This window comes from Eublepharis macularius, chromosome 13 (genome assembly GCF_028583425.1).
Source record: "Eublepharis macularius isolate TG4126 chromosome 13, MPM_Emac_v1.0, whole genome shotgun sequence".
Lineage (NCBI taxonomy): Eukaryota > Metazoa > Chordata > Lepidosauria > Squamata > Eublepharidae > Eublepharis > Eublepharis macularius.
This window is the reverse complement of record NC_072802.1, coordinates 50,432,467-50,451,916: the sequence shown is the minus strand read 5'-3', so window position 1 is coordinate 50,451,916 and position 19,450 is coordinate 50,432,467. Positions and strand designations below refer to the sequence as shown.

Here is a 19,450-nt window from a genome sequence, read left to right as displayed (position 1 = left end):
ACTGAAGTTAAACTGGCAAGGAAAGGAGCTCTGCTAACCGCAGAGAAATAACCCGTGGGAGACGGGAATGTTCATAGGTGCCCACACTTATATCCCTTTTGCTGTTTAAATTGGACCTGCCACTCTTTCTTTAGAGCAGATCCTCTCCCAAACAGAGTCTCCCACCAACATATGTAGACTTGGGTACATTTTGCATACTCTTAAGGGCAGCAGACTAGGATTGCCAACCTCTGGGTGGAGCCTGGAGATCTTCCATAATGACAATTGATCTTCAGGCTACAGAAATTGGTTCTCCTGGATAAAACAGCTGCTTTGAGGGGCAAACCCTGCTGAGGCTCCTCCCCTCCCCAAACCCTGCCCTCCCCAGGACCCACCCCAAATCTCCAGGAATTTCTTAACCCAAAGTTGGCAACCCTAAAGCACACAGACAGCTCTGACGCACAGTAGCACAATCCAATGGGAAGTTTTCCCACACAAGCCGCCCTCCCTTATTTAAAGGGGAGATATGCAAGAGTGCACACAAGGGGGAATTTTTCTCCTCAAGTTCCAAAACATTTCAGCTGGCCTTTAGCTATCTTGGGCAGGCCTTTAGCTGTCTTCATCTACGTTATAAGAACATAAAAAACTGGCCTGAAGCTGAAAAATGTTTGAATAATTACTGGCATGTTTTAACAAGGAAAGTTGCAAGGATGAGGCCACATCATGATTTTATTGTAGATGAGAGGAAGTGAAAATTCAGGACCCTGGTCGGCAGCTCATGTTGTCGACAACCATCAGGCATTTTTGACCCCTTTTTAGTATTTCCCTCTCAGCCACTGTTTTACAGTAAATATGTAGTAGTCTTAGTTAGGATTTTTCTCCCATGAAGCCATATTTTGTTCTCCCAGGCTCCAATGTCTAAGATACCCCAAACTGCTGGACTTCACATCCAATAAAACCTACTAGGGCTATCCCTTTCACCTAGCAAAATAACCATTCACTATCTTCAAAGTAGGGTTACCAGCTCCAGTTTGGGACATTCCTGGAGATTTGGGAGGTGGAGCCTGGAAAGGGTGGGGTTTGGGGGAGGGGAGGGACCTCAGGTGGGTATAATGCCATAGACCCTACCTTCCAAGGTAGTCATTTTTTCCTGGGGAACCGAGCTCTGTTGCCTGGAGATGAGTTGTAATTCTAGGAGATCTCCAGCCACCATCTGGAGGCTGGCAACCCTACTTCAAAGTCAGGAAAATTGGGACAGGACCCACCTACATATGAAAAGGTAACCCCAACTTCATCCACCTTCCCACCCCTTGTTTGCCTACTGTCATCATATTTTTAAAAATTGGCAATCACATTTGGAATTGAGCAAGGGCTGAAAGGCCAATAAGATTAACTCCACCTCTGATCCCTATGCAAGAAAAAGACAATTTGATAAGCCATCGCTAAGTGGTAGAGCCCAGGTATGAGGTTCCAGGTTCAACCCCAAAATCTCTAGTTAAAAGGATTTCAGGTAGAAGGTGTTAGAAAAGACCTTTGGCTACACACTGTCAGAAGAGCCATTACTACCCTAGATGAACAAGCCTGGCTTAATAGAAGGCAGTTTGATGCATTTTTAAACTGAATTTTAATTGAGATTTGTATTATTTTTTTACATTTCTGTATGCCACTTTGGAAGTAAATTTGTTTTTTCAGAGGGCTGAAAAGCAGGGCAAAAACACAAGAATAATATGTTCTTATAACAGATCCCTCTCAGCATGTTTTTTTTAAAGAGATGCTAAAATGGGCTAAATTTGCTGGTGTGTAAAAAAATCAAAAGGTATGGGATAGGCAGAGAATATAAAAGTACCGGGAGTGTTGAAGTAAAAAAAAAATGAGGGGAGTCTTGCTGAAAAGGAGGCCATGTGCATAAATACATAAAGATGACGAGGGAGATAAAGATCAGAATGAAATGTGTTGCAAGCTGTTGTCCAACTGATAACTGTTAATGTTAATGGTCATAGCAGTAGCTAGCTATACTTGGGTATGGGAAAATTTGAGTGTTTTCAAGGCACTCAGGAGAAATGCCAACAAGCTCAAGAATATTCTTGAAACACTATGAATTTTAAATCTGTGAATTTTAAAGGATGTTTGGTGGGAATAAGCAGTCTTGATTTAGAGATAAATCTCCATAAAATGCTTCATTGAGCTGTTCATCTTGTATACTGAAATTTTTGAGATATGTTTCCAAATTCTATGGAATTTCAAAGATTCACAGGTTCTTCAACCATGAATCTATTCATGCAAGTCCATATTTAGGCAAGCATACCTTTTCACGTGTGGAAACATATTTAAAAACCAGTCACAAGCTCACTTTGAAAATAAATGTACCTGAAAGGAATAGATCCAGAGGAGTTAGCTGCATTAGTCTGTAGTCGCAAAATAGTAAAGAGTCCAGTAGCACCTTTAGACTAACCAACTTTATTGTAGCATAAGCTTTCGAGAACCACAGCTCTCTTTGTCAGATGCATCTGATGAAGAGAGCTGTGATTCTAAAAGGCTTATGCCTCAATAAAGTTGGTTAGTCTTAAAGGTGCTACTGGACTCTTTACTATTCAAAAATAAATAGGAGATTCTCAGATTTATTTAAGATTAATATAACCATCATAATTATTTATTATAATTATATATTATAGATACATGCCTTTTGTTTTCTCCACAGATCACAGCATCTGAAAACCTTGATTACAAATAAACTGAACTGTATCTTTAAAAAGTTAACATATTTTTGGATGAAGATCTCTTTAAGTGGCATGTCACTACAAGATGTATAGTGATGGCCGTTAGCATAATATTTTAGAAGGATTATGCAAATTTTTGGAGGAAAGGCCTATCATTGGCTCGTCCCACATCACTAAAAACAGTTACATCCTTCTAAGCCTTCAATGGATTTAGAAGGATTTAACTCTGTTTAGTATTGCACTCGTGCAGTGAAATCCTGTGCAGAGTTATTCAAGTCTAAACCCATTGATTTAGATTGGTTTGAATTGAAGTACCTCTGCATAGGATTTCACAGCAAGTTACTCACGATGGCTTAAAGGAGTCTTCCATGTTCAGAAGGAGTATCCAGCGCTCGGGACAAGATAGCAAAGAAGGCCATCACCTTCATGCCGTAGGTATGCAACTGCGTGAGTGGACTGGCCCTTTAACTTACTTGGAAAATTCTCTGGAGAGCCACTGGGGGTCAGGAGCAAGCCAAGCTGAGCCTCAGAGGTATTGCCAGTGCAGAAGCAGGCAAGCCTTATCAGGTCCAAGCAGAGAGCCAAGCTACAAGTGATGAATTACACTTGCTTGGCAAGTGAACAGACTCACGTGTATTCCTCCCTGTTCACTTGCCATTCACTTGCGCTCCACTTGATCAAGTGGAGTCTCTCTACACGAAATGCCTTGGCACATGTTGGTCAAATGTAGGGAGACACAATGGTAGCCAGGAAGAGCCAGCAGAGATTGCTCCTCAGAGCATTTGTTAATTTCATCTTTGCCTCCCTGAAGGCTCTGTCAATTTCACCTCTCCAGTCTAAAATGGTGTGGGATGGCAACCAGAGGGCAGCAAGAAATGGAAACGGGCTGGAGCTGCCTTCCAGAGTTGGACTTGGACCTGGAGAGGTTATAATGGGCTGAACTTTCTCTTCTGGCATTTCACAGCCCCTTCACATAGCCCCAGTGTATAGCAAAGCATTTGCTGTCGCCGGCTCTGTCTTTTTAAACTACCCTTCCCAGCTAACATTGCATCTCCCGACACCTGTTCTTCACCTGTCTCATGTAGAGAAACTCTGAGTCCCCTGCAGTGCATGGAATGCTGCACTGCTTGGTTTGCTTCTGAGTCACTTTTTTTCTATAATAATTTTTATTTTATTAATAAGATTAAAAGCCCAATAAAGTGGCAGAGAAAGAAAAAAATAAAGAAAAGGGAATAGAAAGAGAGAAAAGAGGAAAAGAAACAAAAATTAAAGAAAGGGGGGGGAAAGAAAAATAGTACATATTTCAGTTTCCATTTTTCTCTACAACACCTATTATATATTTACACACGTTTTACTTGTAGTTTTAATACCCCTAAAATTTACCTTTTCAATACTGCCCCCCTTCTATTTATTTTTACCAAGTTTATATTCTTAGAAATCAAACCCAAAAATCATCAATTCATTTTTTCTCTTCTCACACAGAAAGCCAGTAAGGGTTTTCCAATTAACCATGAAAGTAGGCAGTGTTTTACCTCTAATCAGAGCTGCAAGTTTAGCCATCTCTGCTACCTCCATCATTTTCACAATCCCGTCATCCATTGAAGGCAATACTGTACTTATCCATTTTTGTGCATATAAAAGCCTAGCCGCCATTGTCATATATAGAAATAGAATACCATGATTATTTTCCAACTGTTTGTCCATTAATCCCCCCAAAAAGGCTCTTCTGAGTCACTTTTAACATCCTAGCCTGCCCTGGCTCTTGCTGCACACTATTAGGCAAGAGAATGCTGATCTAAGATGGAACTTTGGTTCATTCCAACAGAGCTGTTCTTACTTTCTTAACTTCAGAAATTCTGAAAACATGAATATTCATATTCAAGTTAACTGATCACATAGATGTCCATTTTTCTGCTCCTCTGAACTGATGCGGTCTAAAGGCCTGAAAACAAACATTATGACCAGTAACCATCTTTCCCATGGGCCTGCTAGAACTGCAACCCCAGGACACCAGAGTCGCACTGAATATGGGAAGTCTTTCCCCCTTGCTTTTCTTGTTTATGTACCAACAAAACATGGCAAAGAACTAAATTGCCCTCAACCAATTGCACTTGGAGTAGTCAGAGGGTTTTCATCACCACCACCTTTTCTGATTTACAGTCACATTAGGACAGGCCATTAGCCCAGACTAAGTCAAGAAGGGATTGTTGATCTCTTGACCACTCATACTGATTCCACCCTGAGGTTGACTGTCTCCCCCTTCCTTCAGTTTGAACAGGGATGCATCTGACAAACTCAGTGTAAATATTTGCTTCTGAAAGGAGGGAAATGGAAGAAAGAAAGGGTGTTTGTTCAGCTTGTAAAGCAGAAGAGATGTGAAAATGTCATGCTTTATACTCTCAAGTGTGCAGAAGAGGGGGTGGGATTGCATGGTGCATGCAGATGGCCAGGGTAAAATTAACAATGGAGCATAAATTGGCCCTTGAAAGTTTCCATTTGTTTTCTTTCAAAACTCAAGTCCCTAGCCCTCATGGTATAAAAAGAAACCAAACGGGGTAGAAAATAAACTGGGTTTAAAAAAAAACCTGTCAGGGTCAGACCAGAGTGATGAGTTAGAAGTGTTAAAAATGTGAGTAGGAAGCCTATTATTTATTTATTTATTTATTTATTTATTTATTTATTTATTTATTTAATTCAATTTATACCCCACCCTCCCCACAAATGAGCTCAGGCTGGCTAACAACATTAAAAATACATTAAAATCACAAAAACATAAAATAAACAATAATTTTTAAAAAATCATTAAATAGTTCAGGAGCAGGCTATTTAGACAAATATTGGGAGTCCGTATACGGGCATAGCAGATGGCTGAGAGCAGCCCCAGAAGAAGAGGTGGTCTTAGATGGAAGAAGGGGGACACCCGCTGGCACTCTGCCGAAGGCTCGGTGGAACATCTCCGTTTTACAGGCCCTGCGAAACTGTAATAAGTCCCACAGGACCCGAATCTCCAGCGGAGAGCATTCCACCAGGCTGGGGCCAGGGCAGAAAAAGCCCTGACCCTGGTTGAGGCCAGACGGATGTCCTTCGGGCTGGGGACCACCAGGAGTTGCTGGTGTGTCACACATTATGATGTGTGATGTACTTTTGGAGCAGGAAGTGACAAATTGTAGCAAGAAGGCAAGATGGTTTTAAAATGATTTTTAAAGACACAACATTGGCTGTTTCAAGCATATTGCAAGAACAAGAATTAACAGGAGTCACTGCCTTCCCTCTGCCCAGAATGCTTTAGTAATGTGAGCCAGTCATTGGCCATGAATGGGAGAGATGACAGCAGAAAAACAGCACAGGGTAACTGGGCGGACAGGATCTAGAGGAGGACAGTGATACTGACCGAGCAAGGGAGACTCTATAAACAGGAAGGACGGATGGCTTCCTTTTGCTGTCACCTTAATGGGTCACTGGGGTGGGGGATGAAAGAATACTTTTACAGAGAGGCAGGCAGCAGGCCTAGAAAAATATCCCTGGCCAAGCAGGATAAACCTGTCAGAAGAGACTAGGGGTGGAGAACTCGCCTAACTCCTTTCTAACACTTGATTTTCTTCTGTTTTCGTTCAGCTTTAAGTATTATTTAGGGATAAGGGTGACGTGATGGCTACAGAGTGATCAGAAAGCTGAATCTGAGCTGTATCCACATGGCAAGGTTTCTCTATTTCCCTGTAATCACAGCTTCAAATGCAAAAACATTTGGGCTAGCAATGGAGTATTCGCATGGGAGTTTGTGTGCACTTTGCTCTTTCTGCTGCCATTTTTTCTGCATTTCCTCCCACTGCGCCACCAGAAGGTTTTTTGGCTTTTAGAAAAATCCTACTGTTGTTGTGTATAGTGAATTATTGCCACAATCTGTTAGTTCCTATGATTTCCTAGCTTTCATTATTAAAAAAGTATCTAGCTCTTTTTGTTGCAGAGAGATAAGAGGAAAGGTGTATCACTGAGCAAGTTTTTTTTTTAAATGCCAAGCACAATTCCATGTGTTCATATTATGTATTAACTGAGTCTCCAGGATCAGTATGTCCCATCAGCAAACTATAGATTACAGCCTGATCGTCTATAATTCTGGTCTCTGATCACTTGACTCAGATGCAACACAAAGCATATAGAATCCCCCACAAGTTGCTTATTTCCAACATACCTGGTGGAGGTTGAAGGCTATAATTCTACTTTCATCCTGTACACCAATGATTTATTTTACTTCTTTATTTAAAAAGCATAACCCTGCCATCCATATACATCTTCAAAGTGGCTAACCAGTGGATTGAAATATAAAACAATTCAAATAAAATCATCATAAAATATTTAAAACAGACAGTTAACAAAGCACAAGGGGTAAAAGCAACAAAGCACAAGGGGTGTAAGCAACAATTGCCATTCCCCTTTTCTATCTGGTTCAAAGCCTTCTGGAAAATCAAATGCTTAGTTTGCTTCCTGGCTAGTAATCCAAAATGTTGTCTAACAACTTGGGGGTGTTGGGCAGTTTTCCCATCTCTACATCATGCAGGAAAAGGGAGTTTAAGCCATCCCCCCTGCACCATTCTCCTGATAAAAATTGGCTTGACTGATATTACCCCAAACAGGGGGGAAATAAATACCCATATTATACTCCCACACACCCACACAAATAACAGGGTTTGGGGCGGGGGAGGTCTATCAAGAAAATTAAACAAGGAAAAGATTGAAACTCACAGTCTTGGGAAATACCTGGTGTTTGGGGGCAGTACCTGGGAAGGAAGCTTAGCAGGGATGTGATGTGATCCCCACTCTAGGATTTCCATTTCCCCTAGACTCTATAGTGTTTCATAGAATCCACACTCTGAGGCTGCCATTTCCCCCAGGGAAGCTGATCGCTGTAGTCTGTTATTACAGAACTCCAGGCCCCACCTTGAGATTGGTAACCCTCCCTTCCCCTGCACTATTATCAGCCCCTTTTATTGCTGAGTTATGGTTCCTTCCCCCCAAAACTACAAATATGTAATCTGCAAAAGTATCTTCCAGGATGGGTAGACAATCCTGGATCCTGAATTGGATGATATTTTGAACCCGCATTCAGACCCCACTTTGCTTCCCATTGACTTTGTACTATGCATAAAACTTAAGTGCATTTTAAAAAAATCTTATCTACAGTCTGCCGGCAACATTCACATTTGTACCTAAACAGCACAAAAAAGCTGAAATACATTAGAATGAAAATGTTCACTGTCCAGCATCAGGCCACACCAATGGCTTTTCATCTGCCTCTTCCTGTTAATCTCCCCTTCCGTCCTTCTCCTTGTCCCTTCACCCCCCACCCATTATTCCATACTCCCCCACCCTCACCCCCAGCTGCTATGCTCTCCCATTTCCCACCGTTCTCTGCCAAGTTCAGGGCAGGGAGTATATCTACAGGCTAGGATTTCATAATAATGGGATTTCACACCAGGTGTCCATTCTTTATTACGGAGCATTCCTCACTTCCTGGCTGGCTGCCATCTATTATGACTTGTGCCTGCTGCTTGTTGCGCTCTCTTTTTCACGGAGTTATGCACAGCATTTTCCTGTGGTGCTTAGCCTCTCACTAAGGCCTGGATCACACATACAGGAGAATGAGGTGGCAGTGAAGTGGCAGAAAAGCAGTAAGAATGGATTGTACCACTTTAGAAACCAGGTAGTGGATTTGTTTTGGATATTCCTTTGCATTAAATAAAACCAAACCTCATCACAAACAGAAAACTAACACAGCCGGAAGAAAGATGTTGATCCCCCCTTTTTGCTTGCTGTGCAAGTTTTCTATTTCCAGAGAGTTTCTAACGTAAGAGAAGTATTCCAAAATATGATCTCCTCACTCATTCTGAAGTGGTAGTGTCCATTTGACCACCACCTCAAGTCCCTTGCCACTAATTTCCCCTGCATATGTGAACCAGACTTAAGCAGTGGGTATGACTTGAGAACATGCCGCCCTCCCCCAGTACCTCTAATCCCTCAGTTCTTTACATCATAATCTGCAGTGGCCCCTAGTTTCCCTTCTTGCTTTCTTTGTCCCAAATTTACCTCAAAGTTTTCAAACAATGTGTAGTTTTACACTCCATCTGCCTCCAAACGCTGCTACATCTACATACTGATCAGAGAACTTGTTCATTCCTTTCCAAAACTCCATGTTAAACTTACCCAGAGCATGCAACCTGCATCGATTGAGCAAATCAAACGCATTTTCCTTAATTTTCTTACTTTTAAAAAAGAAACTATTTTGCATTGTGTTCTGCTTCTGTTAGTTGCACAGGAAGGGGAATGAAGGAATACAGGATATTAAACTCCTGCCCTCAAAAGCTGGAAATCTTACTCAGCAGCATTTGATATTTTAGCAGGCATTTCCCACAAGCTTTCAAGAATTATCTCTGTAAGCATAAGAGCTAAAAGTTTGCCCAGGAAACTGAATGCAATAGCTAATAGCAATTCTGCAACTTTTCTGTACTGCTGGGAAATCCCAGCATACAGACACCCTCTCCAATGAAGAATCTATTCACTTTTACATAGGCCAGTGCATGTATTTTCTCTGGGAAATGTTGCATCAAAGATGTGGGTGCTTTTGAGCGTGCTGAAAATGTTTTTTCTCTCACCCATCAAGGAATTTTTTTTAAAGTCCACATGGATATCTAGGCATGGAAGTCCATGTTTCTTTGCTATGCCTGGCACCTTCTGATTTTAGAAATGTGATATTACAATCTCTCTCCACTTTCCTTTCAAACTGCCCTAGCTCATTTCTGTAGTCTCTTCATTCTCTCTCCCTGTAGTCAGGGGACCCTGCATGCTCAAAGCCAGCCTTACTGTCTTCTCTTCCGGGATTCCTGGGTTCATTTTCACTGACTTCCAGGCTTAAGTGCAAAGGATGGGCTGGGATGCACCCTTCCAGATTGTCCTAAATCTCTACTTCCTTCACCTCAGACAAAATGGACATTGAACTTCTCCTGCCCTGAAATGTCATTGTTGGAATTTGCAACCAACACACTAGCTGGATACGTGCCTTTTTCTCAGTTCCACCTGCTAAAGCATCCCTTCATACAATCCCAGCAAGCTCCGACCACATCAGGTGAATAGAGGACCACCTTGAGAACTTGTTGGAGTTGAATGAGGAGGCTCTTTTCCCTCATATACAATGCAAAGATAATAATACTGGCCTGCTTTGCAAGATGGATTGTTGAGATAATGTATGTGAAGTCACCATACCCAGTTAAGTCTGTAAACAGCATAAATTTGCACTTTGAGGTTCTGCAGAAGTGAGAAGGGGAATGGAACAGAGAAATGTACAGCTTATGTTCCACAGCCATGAGGATTAGTAGTTTACTTTTTTTAAAAATCTAGGTTTTTAAGGATACAATTCCATACCAGATAGAAGATTCTGTGCTTTGAAATAAACATAGTCCTAGGTATTAAGTAAATGATAATTGAGTTACGATATCTGGCATTTTAGATGGCAATTTTCCATTGTGCCCTGTTCTCTCCAAGTACTATTAAAGCTGGGGCCCACACAGTTCTCTGGAACTAACCAGGAAACAGGTTTCTATACCCAAGGCTGTGTCTACTCTACACCAGAAAAAGAAATGCCTCAACTCTGATCCAAGATAATTTAGAATATGGATATGTATTGTATGACACATTTACAGCTGCATTAAGTTATATATATTCCTCTACTAGCTCAAGCTGTGGGGAAAAAAGATCCTGAAAGTTTCAGCAGATAATAACTCTGCATGGCACAGACTGGCTAATGCCCATGTCAACATCGAGAAACCTCCTCCCCCATCCCCCATGCAATTTTGCACTTTCAAGATTTCCTTTTTAAAACGAGCAAGGCAACAAATTAACAGACAAATGCAGGGACAGCAATTTCAAAAATAAAAGCACACATGCAACACGTTTAATCTATGTTTTTAATCTAGACAGCCAGTGTGTTGTAAGGGTTGGCATTTTTTATTGGGATCTGGGGGACCCAGGTTCGAATCGCTACTCTGCCATGGAAGCTTGCTGGCTAACCCTAGGCCAGTCACATGCTCTCAGCCTACTGTACCTTACAGGGTTGTTGTGAGGATAAAATGGAGAAGAGCTGCTTTGGGTCTCCATTGGAGAGAAAGGTGGGATATAAATGAAACCAATTAAAATTAAAAATAAAAAGACAGCACACTTGAAGCAAAGGGAGAGGGGAAAGACTGTTGTTTCATTTGCAAACTTGGGTGAAGCCAGGATCAGACTGCAGGTGAGGGATGCAATCTGCACCTCTTTTGATATCATATCCATCTGCATCTTTATATGCCAAACCAAAACATGCCCACTTCTGCAAACTGTGGGAAACAGGAAAGAGACTTGAAAGTTTGAGCAATGATGGCAAGGAGTAGGACATATTTGGTGTCTGCACCTACCTTATGAAAAAACTTCCCTGAATAAGTCAGGGAAAGCAACTTCTCTGCTGAACTTCTGCAGAGGTTGCAAGTCATCCTCTTTAAACTAGCCTTCAGTTTATATAATTTGGATGCTGAAGTGTTTTACTGTGGACTTCTTACGATAAGCTGATGCTGTTTTTATTGGAATGTTTTGATATTGTCACAAATAATGTTCTGAATTATTTCAATTATTGGTATCTTTTTAATTGAAATGATTCACTGGCTAATATACCATTATCTGCCTTGAACACAGGAAAAGTAGGATAAATAAGCAATCAAACAAAAGACAAGCCACTAGAACAGGGGTGGCCAAACTTGCTTAATGTAAGAGCCACATAGAATAAACGTCAGATGTTTGAGAGCCACAAGACTTGATGCATTGAAGTTACTTCAGATGAGAAGGTGAGTTTGGGGAAGGGTCCTGAAAGTGACATCACAGGAAAGGGTGGGGTTTTGGTCAGTATGCTGGAAGTGACATCATCGGAAAGGGTGGGACTTAGGAAGGCCCATCACCTGACCTTTCACCTGGAAGTGACATCACAAAAGTGATGTCACATCCTTGCTAGGCTTCACCCCCAAAGTCCCCAAATATTTTCTGAGTCAGACCTGGCAACCCCAACATTTTTACTGAAAATATGAAAGACATGGAAAGAAAGAAGGAAGGAAAAAAGGAAAAGGGAGGGAAAGACATGCAAAGAAAGACGGAAAAGGAGGGAGGGAAAGACATGGAAAGAAGGGAGGAAAGGGAGGGAGAGAAATAAACTAAACTAAAATGCATGGCCACAGTGATACTCAGAGACCTCCCGGAGCTGCACAATAAGTCTAGAAGAGCCACATGTGGCTCTCAAGCTATAGTTTGGCCACCCCTGCACTAGAAGCTTTGTTCCATGCAGGGGAGACACAGAGATTCTCTTGAAGAGGCCATATTGTTGTTAACTACTGATATTTATCAGTACTTTTGCATAGAACATCACAAGCCAAGCCTTTGAACCTACTGTTCACATTTTTTCCCTTTCTTCACTTCTTGCTGTCTGAGAACTCACTTCACTGCATCTGACAAAGTGCACTCAAACCCACAAAAGCTGGGTTTGTCAGCCTTTAACTTGCCACAGGACTGTTCATTTGTTTTTGCATAGATCTGAAAAGTGTTTGCTGGTTCTCAAAAAGATGGTATTAGACACCTTTATTTTTCTAATCCTTCTCAATTTTAATTATGATCCCTTTGAGGCAGAGACCTACTATATAACTCAGCAAAGTATAATGAACGTGGCACTGTATCAATGATAACAACCCATTCTGTAGAATAGAAAGACCGACCCTAAGCTCCATATAACCTGTCTCTAGAAGACTTCATCACCAGCAAAACACTTTTCCCATTTCTCCCTGCTCCCCACAGACTTGGTAGCAGTCAAAACAGCTGCCCAGGCCTCCTCTGGTTTTTACATAAACCTGAAGAACGTTTGGGATAAACTGCTTCTCAAAATATAGTATCATACTGGTTGTTTTCACATGCCTGTAAATGCCTCTGGAAAAATCACACAAAACTCGCAGCACAATGGCGTCTTCCTAGCGCAAATTCACGTTTAACAGCATGATTTCTGACATCATTGCACCATTAAACAAGAAATCGCGCAATGAAGACACTGTCGTGCTGCGAGCTTTGCATGATTTTCCGGAGGCATTTACAGGCATGTGAAAATAGCCACCTTTACAGTTTAAAATTGGGAAGGATTGGATACGTAATCTCGAGTCAGAGTTGCACCTGACTTTATCTGCTGTCCCATACCTGCCTCGCAGTTTGCCCCCGTGTGTCCTGGGCAACATTTCCACTCCAGAGCTGTGACCGTCTTGTATGCCTGCTTGTATGTTGGTCTGACAATTGTTCTATAGCTGGTGGGAGAAAAAACAGAAATAGCTACTTCAGGAATCAACAGCAGCAGGTTCATCTAACATGGAACGTTAGTGGGACAGCAGAAAAGAACAGAAGGAATCTGGAGGGGAAAGAATGGGGGAGGAAAATAGCAGCCAGTGGAAGCAACATACCTGGAAAGGAGCACCTGACAAGATTGGGTCAATCTTATTTTATCGGTAATGGTATCCCAAACAGAGACAAGAATAAGTCTGTCAAGGCCTAGCATTCCAGACTCAGAGAAGCAGGGCCTGGTGCTGTCATATTGAATAGCAGTATTAATGGTAGGACTTTCGTGTCTTGTTAGGGATCTCTGTGAATGTGTGTAGTAACAATCATGTGACTGTGAAAAGGTGGATTATTCCCCACCCCCCACAAAACTCCATGGAAAATGAACTATGTCGTCCATGTAACTCATAGCTGAGCAGTTTGTGCCAGACTATTGCCTCTCATCTCCAATATACACGCAGGCAGGCCTGTACCAAAGCCATCAAATGAGGCATTAAATAAGTGAGCTAGCCAAACAGCCTTGCGAACAAGCCCCAAAATTTGAGTTAGAGACCTGGCAATTATAGTCATGAAAGGAGGTCAGGGAGATTCAGACTAGACTGGTACCACTTCCTCACTTGGGTTCCCATGGTAACATAGGCCTTGTGAGTACAGTTGTACTGGGGGCAGGGAATGCTGCACAGGGGACGTTGAGAGGGGGAAGTGTAAACTATGTACTTGCTTCCTCACCTGCCTCCAGTGCAACCCATGGGCCACCGGCAGCTCTGAAAAACTCTCTGGAGGTAGGTGCCATTCTGGACATGGCAGGAAACCGTCCTTGTGACAGTGTATGAACACCAGTTTCTGAAAGAGACCAAGACACACAGGATAGGACATTCACAGGTTATGCAGAACCTTCGTTATCACCAGTTATTTGATCTGGCTGTATCCAAGGTGGATGATTAATTTAGATACTATATTCTGCTTTTCTCCACGCTGAAGAGTCAGTGGTTTTCAGCATCATTCTCTCCTCTCGTATTTTATCAGCACAGCAGAAGCTCAGAGAGGTAGGTTAGGCTGAGAAATGCCTCAGAATGGCAGAATGGTGATTCAAACCTGAGTCCCAGATTCTAGTCTAACTCTGTAGCCCAGGGACCACTCATGGATGCCACGTTATCTGCCAATCGTTTTCTTGGCACCCTCTTCCTTCTTCCCCAAACCAAAGAGCCAATCCTAGCTTTCTTCCACCTCATTAGAGTAAGAGGTGCTTACAGTAAGAGAAGAACCCAGAAAGTATCACTATTCTGTATTCAGGGAGCACCCTTTGGGAAACACCTACCTCCATCATAGAAGGATGCTTGGCTTGCAACCTCCAAACATTTTGTCATTGGCCCCAGAGCATCCCTCGGCCATCATTGTGTGATTGTCCCTCATGGCAGCCATCTTGTGATGGAACCCACTCCCATCTTCCCCCCTACTTTTTTGCTTTTACCTGGTTCCTAGCAATGTCACAAAATCTACTTTTAGTGCACCTTCTCCTCAGCCAGAAGCTTCATGTCTCTGACCAATCAAACGTCTTGCCTCTGACTTCTCCTGAATTCTCCACCTCTCACCTCTCTTGCCCTTTTTCTCTTTTTTGTTTCGCTTCCCCAGATTGAATTTGGAAAAGAGTAAGAAGGCTTCATTCACATGTGCAGGTGTCTAGAATATGTGTCTCCCCAAATATACATAGTAACAACACAGATCCATACCACTGCTCCTACATTTATTTAATTATTTTTATTTAGCTAATAATGTATATGCCAGTCTTCTATGCACGGAACACTTATAGATGGTAAAAGCAAAAAAGACACTGACAATATATAAACTCAATTTAGGCTGCTAAACATTTCATGGTCTACCTGGCTTTTTAAATGCTGTTTTTAATGGTTTAATGTCTTTACGCTGTTTTATGAGGGAGAGTGGAATATAAATGTAATAAAATAAACAAACAAACAAATAAATCCTGCTCCACTGGTTAAGCTGCCTCAGACAGGTTCTCTAGACAGACAGCATATACATTTTCAAAATAAATACCTCAAACATCAGGAGGGAAGGCAGCATGGTAGAGCCTGATCTTTTAAGATATCAGAAGCTAAGTACGGTCACTACTAGGATGGGCAAACACCAAGGAAGATTCTGTAGAGGAAGGCAATGGCATACCACTGCTGCTTCTCACTTGCCTTGAAAGCCCCTTGCTGGGGCTGTCTTGACTTGCTGGCATGTACACACACATGCACACGCATGTATGTGCGTGCGCCATAAACGTCAGCAAAACTTTAACAGCAATTAAAACCTCGGGAAGTTCGGGAACAGCAATCACATTTTTTCAAAGGCCCTCCAGAATACAGATATTTTTGGTTACACTAAAAAGTCTGCCATGAGGGGACATGTCATACATCCTGTGGCTATGGTTGCCAACTGCAGGCTGGTAAATTACTGGAGATTTGGGGGTAGAACCTGGGAAGGATAAGGTTTAGGGAGAACAGGGGCCTCAGCAGGGTATAATGCCAAAGAGTCTACCCTCCAAAGCAGCCATTTTCTCCAGGAGAACTGATCTCTGTAGTCTGGAAATCAGTTGTGATAATGGGAGATTTCTAGGCTCCACCTGGAGATTGGCAATCCTACCTGGGGCATGAAGTTCCATTGCTTAGAGGCAGCAGCTGAGAAGTCTATCTTATAGACTATTTCATAGCATTGGTTACTGCAGCAAGTCCCCACCCACCCAACCACCCCAAACAATTTCAGACCCAGAGCAGGTTCCTATGCAAGGAAGCATATGCAAGGACGCACTCAAGCTCTTCAGGGCTTTAAAGGGCTTTTTTTCTGGGGAAAGAAGTGGGGAAACTCTCACCCAGGGCAACTCCTGGGAGGAGGTGGTGCCCCTGTCACTACATGTGCAAAGTGCGTGCACGCTCCCGGGCCCACGCAAAGCTGTCACTTCTGGGAAGTGATGTCATCATGCAAGGTGTGGTCACCCTCCCGAAAGAAAGAAAGAAAGAAAGAAAGAGAAAGAAAGAAAGAAAGAAAGAAAGAAAGAAAGAAAGAAAGAAAGAAAGAAAGAAAGAAAGAAAAGAGGGAGGGAGAGAGGGAGGGAAAGAAAAAGAAAAAAAGAAAGGAAGTAAGGAAAAGAAAGAAGGAAAGAGAGAAAGACATGGAAAGAAGGAAAGAGAAAGGGAGGGAGGGAGGGAGGCTTCAGCTGGGAGGAGGGGGGAATCCCCCTCCTCTCAGCTGAAGTTTAAAGCCCATTTGGGGCTTCCCTGACCAGCTGAAGAGTGGGGATTAAAGAGCTCCTTTCCCACAGCTTGCCAAGCAGAAAGGAGCTCTTCGAACCCCCACTCTTCAGCTAGTGGGGGGGACTTCCCCCGACCACCTGAAGAGGGGGGTGGGGGTGTTCAGCTGGTCAGGGCCACCTGAAAACATGACTACTTTGCAGAGCTACTGGAATGCTGTTCCAGCGCATTCTGGCAAAAAAAAAAGGCCTGGTCAAAACCAACACTTCCATTTGAGCCTAGAGACAGACTATAAGCCCATGCTTATAAGAACATAAGAAGAGTCTTGCTGGATCAGACTGGTGGTCCATCTAGTGCAGTGCCCTGCCTCACACAGTGGCCAACCAGTCATTCTGGAAGGCCCACAACAGGGCATAGAGGCCTTCCCCTGATGTTGCTTTAGTACTGGCATTCAGAGTTTACTGCCTTTGATTGTGGAGGTTCCCTTTAGTCACCATGGCTATCCTCCATAATTTAATCTAGTCCTCTTTTAAAGCCATCTATGCCCCTGGCCAGCACTACATCCCCTGGCACACATTTTTATTACTCCTTCAGTAAATAAGTTCTTCTGTTTGTCTGTCCTCAATTTATTGTTTGCCAACTTCATCGGGTGCCCTCAAGTTCTAGTATTTCCGGAGAGGGAGAAAAAGTTCTCTCTGTTCACCCTCTCTACCCCTTGTATAATTTTATAAGCCCCTATCATGTCCCTCCTCAGGACCAAACTTGAAATGATGGTAACCTCAGAGCTGCCATGAAGATGCTGCCATTATTTTAAAGAGATGTAAAAAGCGGTGCTCTGCCATCACACACACACGTGCCTTTTCAAATGCCGAAACAGACATGGGGGGGGGGGCTGTAATTAGTTTGGCATTTGATGAGGCATGGGGGAAGAACAAGAGTGCCTCAGTTCACCGTGCTGTGGGCCCAGTCAGGATTGGGCCCTTGTGTAGGGTTTCCAGGTCCCAGGAATCCCTCCCTCTGCCTACCAATCCTCAGCTGATTGGTGGGTAGAAGCAGTCTGGATAAATGGGGTGTGCACAGGGGTCATTTCGTAGAAAAAGAGCTGGAGGAACTCATTAGCATAACTAATTAGCATATGCCACACCCCTTGCCAGTACCGGAAGCGTGTCATTAGTATAAATGATTTGCATATGCCACACCCCCTGACATCACCTATCCTGGCTGTTTTGGACCCATTCCTGGCCATTCAGGGCTGAAATTGGGCCCAAAATGGCAAAAAGGGGATGAAAATGGCCAAAAAAGGGGCCCAAAATGGTCAGGATCGGGCCACTGCTGAGCGGGAGAGTGATCCACCACCTGTCAGAGGCCCAATCCAGGCCATTTTGGCCCCAATCCAGGCCAAAATGAGTCCAAAATGGCTGAGTCAAGTGGGCGGGGCCACCTGTCATGTGACCTCTTTGGGGAACTGCCGGAACTGTGTTCCTCAGCATTTCCCCTCAAAATGAGCCCTGAGTGTGCGTGATCAGCACGCCCACACAATGATGCCATTTTCAGCTGGGTTGCCAGGTCCAGGTTGGAAAATTCCTGGAGATTTTGGGGGTGGATCCTGTGGAAGGCCAGATTTAAGGAGTGAAGGGACTTCAGCAGGGTAAAGCCCACCTTCCCAAAACAGCCATTTTCTCCAGGGGATCTGATCTCTGTGGCCTGGAGATGAGTTGTAATTCCAGGAAATCGCCAGTTACCCTAGGCTTGACCCATAAGTGACAGAGACATGCTGGGGCCGATTCTTTAGCACTCAAACAAAAACTAGTTTTTGGCCAAAATCTTTATAGTTTGGGCTGAGCGCTAAAGAATTGGCCCTGAAGTGATGACATCACTTCCATTTTCAACCCCTTTAATCATCTTGGGCTGCATCCACACATGGTTGGATTACTGTTGCCCTACAGCAATCTTTTGCAACTGGATTGTCTTGTCCACACAGGAAAATTCACTGCAAATAACTGCTATAGCATTCTTTTTTTTTTTTTTTGGTATGCAGCATAGTATTGTGTTTATTCCACTGATTTAAATATTTAAAATATTTTTATTCCACACACACCCCATATATTAAAGTGTGTAGCAAATTGTCAGTAATACAATACAATGAAATCCACTTAAAACACCATATAAAACTGAAGACCAACATAATATCAAGCCAGAAGAAGCACAACAGATGCAGTATTGTGAGATGGGCAATTAACAACAGGAAGGGGGCACACAAATGTATGTATTGCTATAGCATTCTGACAGCGTAATATCCAATCATATGTGGATGTAACCACAGTTGCCCTCTTCTGTTTCCACCCCCCTCCCACCAGCTTTGCAATGGCCTTTTTGAGATACAGCAGCAACCAAAACTGCACAGTGTTTTCCAAACAAAGCTGCATCACAGATCTGTCCTTGGCGTGATACTGCCTATGTGAGCTTATTGCAATGTAACCCTGTTATTATGCTGATCACCACATTTTGTACCAGTTGGAGTTTGTGGACTGTCTTTAAAAGTAGCCCCACGTACAGTGTGTTACAGTAGTCTGGTCCAGATATTAGTAAGGAATGTGTGACACCAGCCAAATCTGCTTTGTGCAGGAAGAGCAGCAGTTGACACATCAGCCTGAACTGATTAAAGCACTCGTGGCCACCTCTGCCACTTGATTCTCCATACGCAGTGATGAGAACTTTAAATGCTGCTGACAGGCAATAATTTTTCACTGATCTAGAGGAATAATCAGTCACAATCTGACTGTGAGTTCCCTACCCCCGTATGATTCCCATCAGCAGCCCCTGGCTTTGAGAGCTCCGTTTCACAAGCGACACATTGCCCTGGCTAAAAAGCAAGTTGACAAACACATACCCCACTTGGCATCAAACCAGATACCCTCGCCACACTTGGGATGTGTGTGAGACAGAGAGAGAGTGTGTATGTGCATGCTTAATATGGAGGAGGGGGAAAAGAAAACTTGAAAAGGCTGGAAGAGGGCCCTGGAGAGGTGATTAAGCATTCTGGCGAGCGAACAGGAAGGGAAATTCCCTCCAGCCCCAGGAACTTGGTGCCAAGTCTTGATCTTGAGAAGTCTGTAATTTTCC

General features: G+C 43.0%; 1 protein-coding gene across 4 annotated transcripts in view; it reads right to left on the bottom strand.

Annotated features, from left to right (window-relative positions):
* The window catches only part of EMID1 (EMI domain containing 1), a 75,307-nt gene that overhangs the window by 43,904 nt on the left and 11,953 nt on the right, over window positions 1-19,450 (bottom strand). For all 4 annotated transcript variants that reach the window (XM_054996184.1, XM_054996186.1, XM_054996185.1 and 1 more), the window contains exons 2-3: window positions 13,806-13,919; window positions 12,945-13,048 (exon numbers count right to left, since the gene is read on the bottom strand). In XM_054996184.1, the coding sequence (XP_054852159.1) occupies window positions 12,945-13,048; window positions 13,806-13,919 (218 nt within the window). The remainder of the gene's footprint in view (window positions 1-12,944; window positions 13,049-13,805; window positions 13,920-19,450) is intronic.